The sequence below is a fragment of the Denticeps clupeoides genome, chromosome 1, assembly GCF_900700375.1.
Source record: "Denticeps clupeoides chromosome 1, fDenClu1.1, whole genome shotgun sequence".
Taxonomy (NCBI): Eukaryota; Metazoa; Chordata; class Actinopteri; order Clupeiformes; family Denticipitidae; genus Denticeps; species Denticeps clupeoides.
The window spans coordinates 18,740,900-18,756,418 of NC_041707.1; the positions used below are offsets into that span (position 1 = coordinate 18,740,900).

Genomic DNA, 15,519 nt, shown 5'->3' on the forward strand with positions numbered 1-15,519 from the left:
TAACTTGAAAGCACGTTGTAAGTCGCTCTGGATAAGGGCGTCTGCCAAATGCCTTAAATGTAAATGTAAACGTAAGACCCAGGTTCAAATCCCACCTACTACCATTGTCCCTGAGCAACCCTAAGTGTCTCCACGGGGACTGTCCCTGTAAATACTGATTGTAAGTCTGATAAAAGCTGTAAATGTGAAAGCTGCGATGAAAATGCGTCGCTTGGCGCAGCCAGGACGCCCGTAAGCGCTACTCGCTCTGCGCACGCGCGTGGCGTCACGTGTGACCAGGACCTGCGAGGGGGCGGAGTCGCCTGCGTCGGTGCGTTCACACGCGATCGGACACAGTTGTGTGCTTCGTTGTGCCCCCGTTGTAGTCTACGCTTACACGATTCTGTAGCCGCTTGCGTTTTAATGTCCTGCGAGTTTTACGTTCTGACTGTTATTAGTGATTGAATTGCAAACCATGCAAGACGCCGTGTAACGAACGAGTGCTGGATAAGCTGTTGAACTTTAGAAGAGCCCCCCGCCAAGTGCCTCGGAGGAGAAGATGAGTCTGCCAAGCCTCACCGAAGATTCGCGGTCTTCGTCAAGAGGGAAAATGGAGCACGTTGTTCCAGACCTTCCCCGTGGACCTTTAGATGTGTACAGGAAAAAAGCCTCCTTCTGCTGGAAAGACATGACTTTGTTCATTGAGGGCGAGGATGTTTTTAAATTCAAGGTGAGAGACGTGACGTGACCCCAGTGACACTAGCTCTAGGGACCAGCACGTTAAACCTGGCCAAAATCCCAACTATTTACTGATTTATCGCAAGTTCGCGTTGTGGTTGTTACTGACCGAATCTCCTTAGAAAACATTTCGCAAAATCAACCGGTAGCTCGAAAATGGGACTATTTTTCATCGTGGAAGCTAAATCTAAACTGAATTCATTTCGTTCTGTGCCCTTCTCTCGCTTTTTTGTCTTTTATTTGCACTAAATTGTGGTCATTTTGCATTCATTTACTTAAGCTCCTGCAGTGAGTTCTGTCTGTGTGTTATTCTCACTCTTATGCACATAAATCTATTATTTTTCAGTGTAATACACACATGGTGGCATTTGACCTTTGGGGTGAACTTGACCTATACCATCCTCTCTAGATTGATCAGTGTCATGCTCTTCCCCCCCGTGACCTTGTTTTACAGCAACGGTTGTTCGCGATTCTGGAGATAGACCCTCTTTTCGCCCGGCAGCCAGGCGAGGATGTGTCCGTGGAGCGCAAGCGGGAGCTCACCTTCCTGCGCTGCAAGCAGCTCTTCAGGTACGACTTGCTGACGCGGGAGGAAATGATGCAGAATCCCTGGAAGACCCCTGTGCTCAACGATTGTCTGGGCATGTATGACTGGTCCCTGGGAGCCAAGTTCTTCCTGAATAAAGGGGTGAGCTAATTATGACACCAGCCAATAACAAATGACAAATACAATGTTCCCTTGCATGTAAATTGCATTCTTAAATAAAAAAAAAATTACATTCTTATTTTATTATTTAAAATGAAGACTGCGTCTCTGTGAACATGCAATCTTTTTTATACATTTTTAGATGTTTGGAGCCACAGTGGGCAACACAGGATCAAAAAGGCATGACAAGTTTGTGCAAGATACAGAAAATATGATGGTATGATGATATTATTATTATTTAATATTCTTATTATTTACATTCTTGGTCATGTTTGTGAAATATACTGTACACACAGGGAATTGAAGCAACAGTGCTGACCAATATATAAAGAATGTGAGGACACTGTGCACTCACCTTTGACCTCTTTTGAATCTTACTTGGGTAAAACCGCTTAATGAAGTTCATAGTCCTCGACAAAGGTGCACCATGCACCATTTAGTGCTGTGTCTAGATAACATGGGCGAGGGAGTTCAAAGGTTTCTCTCAAATGCAAATACACAAAGCTGAAACAACAAGAAGTCAGTTTCTCTTTGTCTTTTTGTCCATTTGTCCTCATATAATGTTGATGTTTTAACGCTGCAGTAAGGAAGGTGCTGTGTACCGCCCAAGTGTCACCTGTCTCTGTCTGTTGCAGACGTTTGGGTCTTTCTCTCTGACTGAGCTCAGCCATGGCAGCAACACCCGGGCCTTGAGGACTACAGCCAAATATGACCCCAGCACACAGGTACTGACGGGCTTTTGAGAAAAGCTGGAGCGTGTTATACAAAGATGTTTTTCACATCAAGAGAACGGGCAGGTCTTCTTTCTAAAATGAACCATGTGAGCAATGTAATCTTTACATTATAAACTTTACATTTATACATGGCAATCTGTACTACTTATGATATTCAAATTCAGGGTATTCTTCAGCAAATTGCCCAGTCCTATTTCAACTTTATTTTTATATGTAATATTATGGTTTTGCGGTTTATTGACCAACGCAGCGACTGGGTACGCATGTGACAGCGTATTACCCAGCCTGGGTAAACAGGGTTGGTTGCGTCAGGAAGGGCATCTGGCATAAAAAGTTTGGAAGGTCAGTTGTACGGATAGCCAGCCCAGTTGATCCGCTGTGGCGACCCCTAATGGGAGTAGCCAAAGGTAAAAGAGAAGAGTTTACTGACCTCGTCATTGACCTACCAAAGTCCAGAATGGTTTACTGCTATTTGCCTTTAACTAGTCCTTGGCATCCACAATGATTTATTACTGATAGCAAAATGTGCATGCATTTTTACCCAAAAAGGCTCAATATTGCAGTAAAATGTTGAAAATGAAAATTTCAATGATAAAATTCAGTGGGGACCACATGGCTACCAGATGGAATTTAATGAAACTTGTGCAGTAACGAAAAAGGAACTGAGAGGAAGTTGTTAGAACATTTGTTGAAGAGTGTGAAGAAATCCTAGTTAGTTCTGTCTTGCTGTACATCTTTAAAAGAAAGTCTGTGGGAGATAAGCAGGAAGGTAGATAAAAAGTCTGACGTAACTACAGGCACACAACTTTTCTGTCTGTACACTGTGGCTGAAGAGAGAGATACAGTTGGCTCAGTCATTCTGATTTCTTTTACATTTTTTTATTTGGTCTTTGTTTTACTCAGGGATTCTACGCTCATTAAAAAAAAAGGAAAAGTCATGAAATTTGAAAAGAGAAATTTCCAGGCCTTGAAAATAAACATATAAAGTTGTGGAAAAATAATTAGACACATATAGACACATATAATGAAGCACATAGTTCCAGAGGGACTGTGCGCGAAAACCTAGGTCTATAGTATCTTTGCTTGCTTTACATGTAGTACTGCATGCATTGCTTCCATATTCCAGCACCTCCGCAGCAGCGTGTCTCCTGTTAAAAGTAAATGACAGCTGATTATCTATGCTGGAACACGATGGCGGCCCATTTTAATCTGGCTCATGCAAACTTGGAGGAAGAAACACTGTGGTTTAAGTTAAGCTTTCCAGGGTTTGCTAGGTTAACAATATTTTGGTCTTTTTTTTTTTTTTTTTTTTTTTTTTTTTTTCATTCCTTTCACATTTGCACAGACATTTTAGAGAATGGATTTTTTATCCATTTTTATATATCCATTCTATTCATCAAAAAGTCATGGAAATTCTATAGTAAATTTGTTAAATTGGCCTGTTTGTCCTATGTAGATTTTGAACCTTTTGTGTTTTTGTTCTATTTATATATTCATATATCTCCAGTATAGGATGCTAAAATGTCATACTAGTGATACTGGCTACCAAAGGTGTTGGAACAGGTTGTCTGTAGAACAGTCAAAAGCATATTTTCAAGCTTTATTTTTTGTTTTCTTATTCTATGTAATATAACATTGTTGTTGTAACATGTCAATACACAAAGCACACAAGGTATGAACAACCAAACACAGTTTGTGTGTTAAAGGGAACATATTAAACCCACATGCAACACAATTTTTTTTAATGTTTTATTTGTGATTTTCAATTTTCCAACAACAAACAAATAACAGCTATTGACCAATATCCACCAACCACCAACCACCGGGGCAGTGTTGGCCTAGCGGTTAAGGAAGCGGCCCCGTAATCACAAGGTTGCCGGTTCAAATCCCGATCTGCCAAGGTACCACTGAGGTGCCACTGAGCAAAGCACCGTCCCCACACACTATGGTGTAGGTTCAATCGTTCTATTACATAAAGATGACAAGACCATGAAAATATTTTCCCAGAAATTATACAAAGACTGGCAGTTCCAGAACATGTGGCCTAAAGTAGCTGGCCCTTGGTGACATCGTAGGCACTCCGAGCTGGTATTAGGAAACATTTTTGCTAGTTTATCTGCTGAGTAGTGCAGACGATGGAGTACTTTAAAAAGTTTGTAAGAGTTTGGCTTGTAAGTAGGTAACTGAGGTCTTAAGCCTGTTCTGGAAGATGGGTATCAAGTCCCAGGTCCAGATGTATGAATAGTCTAGATTCCTAGTGAGAGAGAGACCAGGCAGATGAGACGGGAGTGCTTGGAACGAAATAAAGAGTGGGTTGATGCTACAATGCTTCGGCAGGTTGTGTACTAGTCCAAACACCTCGTTCAGCATCCTCTCTAGCACTTTGGAAGTTTTTACAAGTGAAATACAGTAGTCCAAAAAAAAACAAAGTGTCTAACCCATAGGACAAGTCCAACCAACATTTCTTTTTCTTCCAGGAATTTGTGATTCACAGTCCAGACTTTGAGGCGGCTAAGTTTTGGGTGGGAAATCTGGGTAAGACCGCGACCCACACAGTGGTCTTTGCGCAGCTGTATACTCCAGATGGCGTCTGTCATGGCCTTCACTCCTTTGTGGTTCAGGTAGGAGGACAAAATGTACTTGAATGGTAATGATTTGCTAACAGTTAATTTATCAGAAGGCACTAGTTGTTCTGTGCAACTCTGTCATAGGGTTTTTAATGGTTAATGTTTGTAACCTGCGTTTGGGGTAGAAGGATAAAGGGTTCACCAGTCTGGATATGTTTTTTTGCCCTGCAGGTTCGAGACCCCAAAACATTGCTGGCCATGCCAGGGGTCACAGTGGGTGACATGGGGAAGAAGCTTGGTCAGAATGGCCTGGATAATGGGTGAGTTCACCATTGAAGTTTAGCAGCGCAGCCTATTTAATCAGCTTGTGTGTTTGTTTTGGTGCCAGTGAAGATGTATTTACACAATGTCCTCAGTAGGTGGCAGACTGGTTTTAAAATGGTTTAATTCACTGATTCTCTGTCATGCTTCTGGCGGACCACACCAGTCCATAATGGTGTCCTATATGTGTCTCTCTATGTGTCAGTTTTGTGATGTTTCACCATGTGAGGATCCCCAGGGAGAACATGCTGAATAAAACCGGAGACGTGACACCAGAGGGGAGATACATAACTCCTTTTAAGGTTAGCTGGGCTTGTGAAACTGTTGAAAGAGCTCATAAGCATAAAAAAAAAAATAATAATAATTTTTATAGATTAAATGATTCTCTCTTAGGATTCTTCTGCAATATGTAAAATATTACATTCTGTATTTCTACACAGGTCCCGCTCATAATTTTTTTTTATTCCAAGCTTTGTTATTTATTTATTATTAATTAAGTGAATGTGCTTTTTGAAGTATCAGGAATAGCCTAGTGAGGACTGAAAAGTATGTTTCTATATTTATTTTTTTCTAACTCAAATGAACATGCATTCAATCTGGTTATCTGCTGGTAATGGCGTGCTGAGCACTTCCAGGTTCACTAAGTGCATCGCAGGCATGGATATGATTCACAAACAAGAAATCATTGTAGTCACCCCCTAGTGGCTTTCTTCAGTAGATGTTTCATGCCTCTGTTAACATTGATGAAGGCTAAAAAAAACAAGAATTTTCAAAGGAAAATTCATATAAAATAATAATATATTACTTTATATATATATATATAGAATATATATACAATTATTATTGTATTTTAGAAGAGCATCTGGTCCTCGGTGTCTGCTGAAAAAATCTCAACCCCAATGCAAGGTTTTATATTCGATGAAAGTGTCCTTTAAAAAGGTCTTAAAACGTCTTAGATTTGGCTTCTTTAAACCTGCATATACCCTGTGCATAGTGCGTGAACATGTGAAAGTGTATCTGCCACACCAGTCCAAATCCTTGCTTAGGTTGTAGTTAGTTGCAAGTAATAAATAGTAAATCCTGATTAGAAAACGTCCTCAAAAAGAAATAAAATAATAATAAACAGCCACACGTTATTTCCTTGATTTTCAACCAAAGACAAACTAATAACTCAATGAGACTGTTTAACTTGAGTTCTCTCTTTGGAAGGAGAGGCGGAATGAGAGGGGGAAGAACAGACAAAAGACAGATGGTGTTTATCTAACCATCAGGCTGGATCTTGTTAGACCGTATTCAGTCTAAACAAACAAGGCGTTTAGTGGGGAGTTTGACTGATGGAAATGGGCAGAGAGGGATATGAGGGAAACAAACATGGCGGAGAAGCTGAGATCCAATTAAAATTGGACGAACTCTGCCTGCTACACAGCCAACTGAAGCTCTGTGTCTCTTCAGAAAATGTATTTAAAGATCATTCCATAGCATGTTTTGCATCTTCTCTCATTCATTATCTTATTCCTGTGGCAGGACCCCAATAAACGATTTGGTGCGTCTCTGGGCGCCCTCTCAGGGGGGCGCGTCTCCATCACCAGGATGGCACTGGTTAACCTGAAGCTTGCTCTGACTGTGGCAGTGCGTTTCTCTGCCACAAGACGCCAGTTTGGTCCGAGAGAAGATGAGGAGCTCCCAGTACTGGAGTATCAGCTACAGGTAGAGCCCAAGCAGCAGGGTGAACACAGGAAAACCCCCAAAATGGGGGCTAAGGGTCACACAAGACCCATTTAAATGCTTTAGTGTTTAATTTTAAATATGGAGTTAATGTGTTGAAATGTGTGTGTGTGTTTAATTGAAGCAATGGCGTCTCATCCCATACTTGGCTGCCGCGTTTGCCCTGGAACACTTTTCCAAGTCCTTCTTTATGAATTTTGTGGAATTTCAGATCGGCCTCATGATGAAGGACAGCAGTGACAGACAGGTGAAAAAATGACTGTGCGCATAGAACAGTGCAAGTGAGATTGTGTGCATTGTGAGATCATGTGTGCGCTTTATACTCCCAAGGCTGAGCTGGGGAGGGAAATCCACGCCATCTCCTGCGCCGGTAAGCCTCTGGGCTCATGGACAGCCCAGCGTGGCATTCAGGAGTGTCGGGAGGCTTGCGGAGGTCATGGGTATCTGGCTAGTGAGTCGTGCACAGACACATTCATATAGACATTAGACCCAAACACACACTCGCACACACACTTTCTGACTGAGTGCCATAAATGTGTTTTATTGAGGGAGACATTTTTGGAATGTTCCTTCAATGAAGACAAATATCTGAAGATTGACATCATATGTTCATTCTTCAAGTGAATCGCCTTGGCGACCTACGTGATGACAATGATCCCAACTGCACATATGAGGGGGACAACAATGTGCTGCTGCAGCAGACGAGCAACTACTTACTCAGCTGGCTTCAGGTCAAACAGCAAGGTCAGGCACTGCTGCTTACTTGTCATTTAAACTGGTTTTGGCCATTGAAGCACAAGAAAACTGGATTTTCTACTTGTGGCCCAAAGAATTGGTGCAAAAAAAGGCTATATTGCACCATTGCTGTCATAGAAGGAGCTTTCATTTAATTTGCCATTATGTTACTTTTGCAGTAAAATAATGTGATCTATATTCATATAGCTAGCTTTATTGTGAAGAATTAAAACACTATTACAAAGAGTGTGGACTCAAAAAGGAAAAGCATTGAAAACATAGCTGCATTAGCAGCATACATTTTAGATATTTAAGTGCTTAACAATTATTTCAAACGTTCCACTTTAAGCTCCATACTGCATGATATTGTGTTAAATACCAATGTAGTTAATCTTATTATTTTTTTTTTTTTTACCCGATTCTTCTCTCTGTAGGAAGAGGCCGGGTTGAGTCCCCTCTGGAGTCGGTGAACTTTATGGACAATGTCAGTTCCATCCTGCAGACTCATTTCACTGCTGCCTCAGTGGAGGATTGCATGGACTCTGCAGGTGTGTGTGTGTCTCTCTCATACGTACGCATATGTATACATATGCAAGAAGAGCTTAAGCATGCTTCTCCTCAGGGTTTTTTTTTCTGTTGATATGGACACACATGCACAAATAAACGCTTTCATTTGAAAATGCATTCTTACCTTTACACACTCCCCAGTAGCAATGTGAGTTGTCACGTTTCTTTTAAAAGGAGAAAGTGGCTCTTGAAGGACACATTTCAGACTGTGCATGCGTGTTATGTCTTCAGAGAAACACCCCCTGCCAAGTTTCCATGCTAAGAGGATTCCGGAGATGTATGTCATGGCCGCCTTCCCACCACATGTGCTCCACACCTGTAGCATTTATAGACCTCATTCCATCACCAGTGAACCAGCCCTGGTCAACTAACAACAGGGGTCAGAGGCAGAAGGAATTCATAGGACAGGAGAGGAGCTGCTAAGTGTGTGGCGTGCAACACAGTCCATTGACTGTCTGCAGTCTTCTGTGTTAGATTGTGTACTTAAAAAAAAACAAAAAAAAACACCACCATTGTTGAACACTTGTCTGTCAAATTCTGTCTGCATTGGCAGAACTCCCACCCTGCCTAAAAGCCATTGCCTGGAATTTATTTTCTGACTTCCACACAGCTTGCTGATAAGACATATTGGGGCTAATTGTGGTCTGAAACGGACAGTTATTTAAAATGCAGTTGACCACTTACTCAAAATGAATCTCAGCAAGGCGATTTGCTTACAGCAGTATTATGCACGTGGAAAGTGTGACTATTTTCCAGTGTCATGGCACTGTGATAATAAAGCAGAATAAAGTGAATAATTACAACTCTCTGGTTTTCCACAGTCTGTCCAGTACCAGTCCACAGCTTGGTATTGTATATTGTATATTTTAGATATTTATTTTAGATAATATATCAACATTTTATTACACCCCTAATTTCAAGTGACATGCGATCCCATTTTACTGAGGATCAGATTTCAGGACCAGGACGTTATTTTAATTTATGCACTGGAAATACGTTTTCGACCTCTTGCTGGGTAGCCGTTGAAGCTAGCGAAACAGGAGTCAAGAGACACACAATCAGACCTATCGAATCCGAAAACCCACGCATTACTTTAAAAGGCTGCCATGCTAAGCCCTTGCAATGCACAGAAACGGCAGGGAAGGCCTGGCGTCTCCGCACGGGCCTATGGGTCGGCCACAAATCAAGACCAAAGTTGGAAAAGTGTGGGGGAAAAAAAAATGTGTTCTTTGCGCTTACACTGTTGAGCACAGACCCGTCTTTCAGTCATAGGGCTTTCCTTTTCACCCAGTTTGACATATGGCTTGCCTCGGTGGGGCATTCATTCATTCATTCATTTATTTATTTTCAGCCACTTTTCCAGTCCTGTAGCCTCTATTAACCATGCCTGTCTTTAGGCCACTTTATTAGGAATGCGTCACGCTGCGGCCACTGCGGCTACTTTATGAGAGAAGCGTGGACAGGCCATCAAAATGTTTTCTGGAATTTTTAGAATGTTATAATTGTCATGAAGTGTAGCTATGTGTTTCATAGGGGGGTGTAGGCTCCCCTTAAAAAAAAAAAAAAAAAAAAAAGTCCAAAATGCCTTCAGAGCGTTTTACAGTCAACTTGTGCAGTAAGCCAGACGTGACCAGGTTCCAGTGACCTCATTCTATCCGGGGCTTACACACCTGCTGCAGGTCACAATGTCATTAACCCAAACAAACACCCCACCCTGTTTCACCCCAGTTGCCATGGTTTCCAATTATCAGAAGTATCCGATCCGGCCTTTTACCATGTGCTGCTCATAACCCTAAAGCACACTTAAAGCCACCGTTAAACGTTGTGTCGAGTTCTCACGATCTCCATGCCGATGACTTTGTAGAAGACATTGTATGTTGTTTATTTAGTAGTTTATTTGTTTACCTCTAGTGCCATTGGCTGCATATAAGTGGCTGGTCTGTTTCCTGCTGAAGCAGAGTCAGGAGAAGCTGGACCAGGAGAGGGCCTCTGGGAAGGAGGATTTTGAAGCAAGAAACAATAGTCAGGTGACATACACACGACATCAAACAGACTTGCCAAATGAGTTCACACTCTTGAACTGTGCTCTTTAAGTGGACCTCACTGTTTAGGGTGGATATGATTCATTTTTGTTTTTAAAATACATGTTACATTCTTATTACTTTAACATACATTTAAATTGTGTGTGAGTCAGAGAGAGAGAGACTGTGATTATAACATCCAAAATGTGACTGGAACAGATCTTTTTGGTATGTGAGCTGAGGTGTGGCTATATGGACACACATGACACAATTGAACCACTGAAAACACACATCCAGTACCTTAGGACCCAGATGCAAGCTATAAAACAATTTAGATTTAAACCCACAGTTTAAACATAAGATTGATATACAACAGAAACTGTGGACTGGTTAATAACACATACACACACCCGTTATATTAACTCCAGATGGAGAGGTCTTTTGAAAGCATGCCAATTTCTGAAAGGACTCCACCCGAAGTTTTTTTTACACACAGTTATTAACACCAGAGTGTGTTTGGGTAGTATGACATTGTGTCTGTCTGTCTGTCTCTGTGTGTTTTGGAATGAGTTGTGTGTGTGTGTTTTGGGAAGTGTTGCAGTGTTCCAATACCCATCAGTGGACTGTGTGTGTAAATTGGATGTATATTCATATGGGCACGAATGATTGCTGAAAAACAAACCCAACAATCCAACACGCACATTCCAGTTGTCTTGTCACCCTGTTTATAACATACTACCAGTCTTAAAACACAACACACACAGTAATGTGATTTTAGTGTCTAATTTATTGTGTGGCTCTTCATGTCTGTCGCTCAACCCTTAAATTTATGTGCATGTGTCTGAATAAACATGATTGCAAGAGATTTCAAACCGGTATTTTTTAGTAAATCCGTGTGTGTGTGTGGGTCTGCCTCCCTGCCTGCAGGTATACTACAGCCGCTCCTTGGCCATAGCGTTTGTGGAGCACACGGTGCTGCAGCGCTTCCATGACCTGACTCATGGAGAGGAGACTCCAGCTGCTCTGAGATCAGTGCTGCAGCGTCTGTCAGCTCTCTATGGATTGTGGACCCTCAGCAACCATATGGCCACGCTCTACCAGGGTAAAAACCAACTCCTTATATGTTGCCTATTATAAAAAAAACCTACAGAACAGTAATTATACACTTACCTGTAGCTGTATAACTTTATGTAATGCCCTGAAAGAGGGGGGCGTGTTCGCTCATGTCATATAATACGTCACAAGAAAGAACTGCTTGCTAGTTATCTATTTTGGTGAGGAGGAACTAACTCACATGGCCCTTTTTGTATGAGTGTCATTATTTCAGACTCCAAGATGTCAAACTTTAATTTGTGCACCCTACTGTTCTAATTTTGTATGTCATCAAGTCACCCACACAAGTGTAGCGCACGCTCGCGTCTGCTTTCTTCCAGCGCCATTTTCATAACTTTGAATCATTTTCCTTGTTCACGGTGCCCCTGTTACAGTACTTTCTGGACCATGCCAAACCAGAAATGCAGATAGATCATCGTTGGATTAATTCAAGTGTTAAATTTTGCAAAAATTAATGAAAAAAGTGTCAAACACACACACACACACACACATACATATATATATATAGTGCCTCTAAAACATCCCACTTTGTATCGTCTTAACACATGCAGGCAGTTGGATGGATGGGGCCTTTGTGACCGTTGTTGCCTGCAGAGAGATAAATGCTTTGTCTCTTGCTTCATGTAGGAGGTTACTTTTCTGGGAAGAATCCAGCGGACTTTGTCCAGGCAGCAATTCTGCAGCTCTGCACCTCGGTAACATCATTTTTATCAGATACCTGTGCCTGTAACCCTTTCCCTGGCCTTTGTCACTCGAGTTTTCTTCACACTGGCTAGACAGACCATATGTGGATCTTAGGTGCTAAGACTTGGCCGCTGAAGGGAAAAGTGTGTTATGTGGTTTTTGGAGACGGTCCTTTAAAACTGAAAACAAACTGATGCCTTTGTGTTTCCCCTCTCAGCTGAAGGATGACGCGGTGGCCCTGGTGGATGTGTTTGCTCCTCCTGACTTCATCCTCAACTCGCCCATTGGCAAAGCCGATGGTGAGGTAAGGCCGGAGCTCACGGCGCTGTTGAAGTTTCAGCTGAGAAAACACTTTAGAAAAATGAATCCATGTGTAAGACAGAGGAACACGCCCTTTTCAGCACATGCAACAATACTTGAAAGTCCCAGAAAGGGTCCAGTGACTAATTTGTGCTCAGCTCTCCACATTAAAACTTCAGGAATCTTCAGGAATGGAGGACAAATATTCAAACCTAAAAGTATTTTAACCCCCAGGCCTGGTGAAAACACAGGATCGAGGTTATGATAAATCTATCTAAATCTAGTTTTGAGCTCAACAGGCCCGCTCAGTCAGTCAGCGCAGAGAGTTGTCATCTTCTGGCCCTTTAAATATCTTGACTTGCGGCTGTTGGTGGTTTTGTTTTCCACACCAGACTCTCAGACAGACATGTGGGTCAGTGAGGCGAGCAGCGACATGATTTAAACCTGGCATCTTGACACTGCACTTGGGCAGACTGTGGCCTGGGAGTCTGTCTCATGAAGAAAGGGGGAGAAGGGGTGTGTCGTTTTTTTTAAATAGAGACAAATGGGTCTGACCAAAACAAAAGGAGACAGTGTTTAGCGGTGACACACCAGTGTGTACTGAAATAATACAAACTGTTCCACATTTATAGCACATTTACAGTTAAAGGCCACCCGTGAAAAAGCCTTTTTTAAATTTTATTGTTTTATTACAGTGGGCCGCCTCTGCACAGAGAAGTGATATATAAGTGTCATTAATACTAGAATTAAAATGACGTACACTACAAAAGAGACTATAACAGAGGCTATTTTGAAGAATCCAATACAGGAAACACAAACACATATACTGCACTATATAAAAATGTATTGCTGTTTTGCACAATTTTACAGTCATAATGGATTAGATGGATTATTAAGTACTCTTAATATAACGTTTTTATAGGAACTTCATTTGGAAAATGTCCAGTCACTCAGTGTCATTGTTTACTGATTATAAACAGCTTTGACTGTATTAGTCTCACACAGAAGAATTCATATTTGGTTCCCTCAGTCTCCATCTTTCTTTCAAGCATATTCATTTTCCTTGTCTTTCTCACACAGTTCGAACCCACAGACCCTGTGAGAACTTCCTCCAACACACACACACTCGCACAAATAAACACACTCTCTGTGGGTGTTGTAATAACCCTGGGGCATAGCAGACACCCAGCGTTTTTGTTTATGGCCTAGTCGGTATTTACTGGAAAAGCCACTCTGTTCGTTCTCTCCATCTTCCTGTAACAGTGATGCTTCTCTCAGTCACTTCATTACCCTTCATTGCTCATTCATTGCTCACTCCTTTCTTTCAGTCAATGCAGCACTTGCTCTTTTCTCAGACTCACTTCTTATCCTCCAATCTTTCCTTTAACCCATTACTGCTTTTCTGACTCCCCCTGGCTTTTCTCTCATCCTCCCTTCTTTGTCCCATCCTCCACACTCCCTGCTTTTTTCTGTTTATATATTGCATGAACATGACTGAGTTATATTTATTCAGGTCAGAACAGAGGATGTGTCCTCCTTACGATTAAGAAGTTTAAGTTGCTAATGCCTCTGTGTAAATGTTTTTTTCATTGATCTATAGAACTTTAGTGGTGGTAGGTTTAGGTTAATTCAGCACTCAAGACATAAGACCTAGTGTTCTTGTTATAGCTAACCTCCAGTTCTTCTGTTCCAGCTCTACAAGAACCTGTGGTCCACTGTCATGCAGGGTGATAAGGTCCTCGAGCGCCCGTCCTGGTGGAAAGAGTTCTGTTCTGACAAACCAGTCATTGGCTCCCTTCGTCCCAAATTATAGCCGGCTCAGTGCTCCAGTTTCCAAAGAAAAGGATACATTTCATGTGTCTTTGAAGTCTTCAGGATCCTGCAGTGTAAAACCAACACAATTAATGCATTGATTAACCAGTTCATTACAGCATAACAGTACTTTAAAAAGGTAACCAGGGATTTTGAAGCCCAGTGTAATTGTTAATAGTTTAAAAAAATCAGCATTGCTTCAAATGTCTTTTATTGGCCTTAATTTAGACTGAGTAACTACTTTAAATATGACTGTGCAATATTAATAAGGATATAAGTGTATTATTTGTCATAAATCCCAATGTACATATCTGGTCAGACAGATTCTTTAACCGACTTGATGTTTATGTAAAATAAATACTCAATAAATATTTTATTAAATATATGTTTTGTTACTTATGCACCCACATTAATACTTTTCTACTGGTGTTTTAATGTTCTGCCTACTTTTTCACCAAATCAAATGTTCTGAAAGCGCTCTACGAATTGCATTTCATACGGCAGAAGATGACATGGCACGGGTTATTTTAGTAACACTACTTACATTTACATTTATGGCATTTATCAGATGCCCTTATCCAGAGCGACTTCCAATCAGTATTTACAGGGACAATGCCTCTAGAGACACTCAGTCGTAAGTGTCTTGCTCCGGGACACAATGGTAGTAAGTGATGTTTTTCTGGTTCATATGAGTATGTTAGCCACTTGACTACTACCCTGTGAAGTCACTTCACAGGTTTATGCTGTGACCATACTTACTTATCCGTAAAAAATTATTTTTCTCTTTTCTCTCAAACTCTTAGGTAGCGCTGTTTCATAGTTATGATTTAGTGCATCACAAATCTGAGACTGCTTTTCAGACTGCACACTGCTGTTCAAAAGCAAGTTGTTTTAATTTTTTTCTTGTAATTTCTTTTTTTATATAACTTAAGACAAAAAAAAAATCAGTCAAGGACCAGATTTTATACATGACTGGGAAACTGGTTATAATGTAATAACGTTTTGTTGTTATCTGTATAGGAGATCTGGTTCTGCTGTTCTTCCCCCATAATTGGTTGTGGGTTTTTTATTTTTTTTCTGAAAACATTTTTTCAACTAAGCGCTAAGTTTTTTTTTTGTGTGCTCCAGAACAGCCCATATTATGCAGAGCTGTTAAGATCAGAATGATCTTACAGTGCAACTATCCAAAGTGTTCAAAATCTCACACAAGCACTGTTTTATCAGCTCCACGTCTTGTCCAATGACACATTACTTAGAAATTCCTGTCGAAATCAAATCATGTTCAGTAAATTGTGCAAAGGCTCTGTGCATTATGATGTGATCGTCATAACATAATCATGTTCAAACACACTGAGTGCCTGTATAAATACATGCCTAAATTTAGCCAGTGTCCTCAAAGCAAAAGATGTGCATGTCCTTCAATGGGCACAGATGTGTTTCCGCATCAGTGCTGTGACCCAGTTTTGAGCGTCTCATCTGTTTTTACTGGATTTGAGCATTAAAGTGTTTCTTGTCAA

At 41.1% G+C, this 15,519-nt stretch overlaps 1 protein-coding gene across 1 annotated transcript; it reads left to right on the top strand.

The window, feature by feature from the left end:
- The first annotated feature begins 123 nt into the window (after positions 1-123).
- acox3 (acyl-CoA oxidase 3, pristanoyl) lies at positions 124-14,383 on the top strand. Its single transcript, XM_028998930.1, has 17 exons — positions 124-709; positions 1,172-1,405; positions 1,566-1,640; positions 2,059-2,148; positions 4,635-4,778; positions 4,956-5,044; positions 5,251-5,347; positions 6,570-6,752; positions 6,895-7,017; positions 7,101-7,221; positions 7,392-7,514; positions 7,940-8,053; positions 9,984-10,099; positions 11,021-11,195; positions 11,834-11,901; positions 12,108-12,194; positions 13,884-14,383. The coding sequence occupies exons 1-17, from the start codon at positions 539-541 to the stop codon at positions 14,001-14,003; spliced, it is 2,130 nt and encodes a 709-aa protein (XP_028854763.1). The 5' UTR covers positions 124-538; the 3' UTR covers positions 14,004-14,383.
- The last annotated feature ends 1,136 nt before the right edge of the window (positions 14,384-15,519 follow it).

Coding starts and splice junctions, on each gene's coding strand:
- acox3 (XM_028998930.1), top strand. CDS start 539: ATGAGTCTGCCAAGCCTCACCGAAGATTCGCGGTCTTCGTCAAGAGGG. Junction 2,149..4,634: donor AATATGACCCCAGCACACAG/GTACTGACGGGC, acceptor TTTTTCTTCCAG/GAATTTGTGATTCACAGTCC. Junction 7,222..7,391: donor AGGTCATGGGTATCTGGCTA/GTGAGTCGTGCA, acceptor TCATTCTTCAAG/TGAATCGCCTTGGCGACCTA.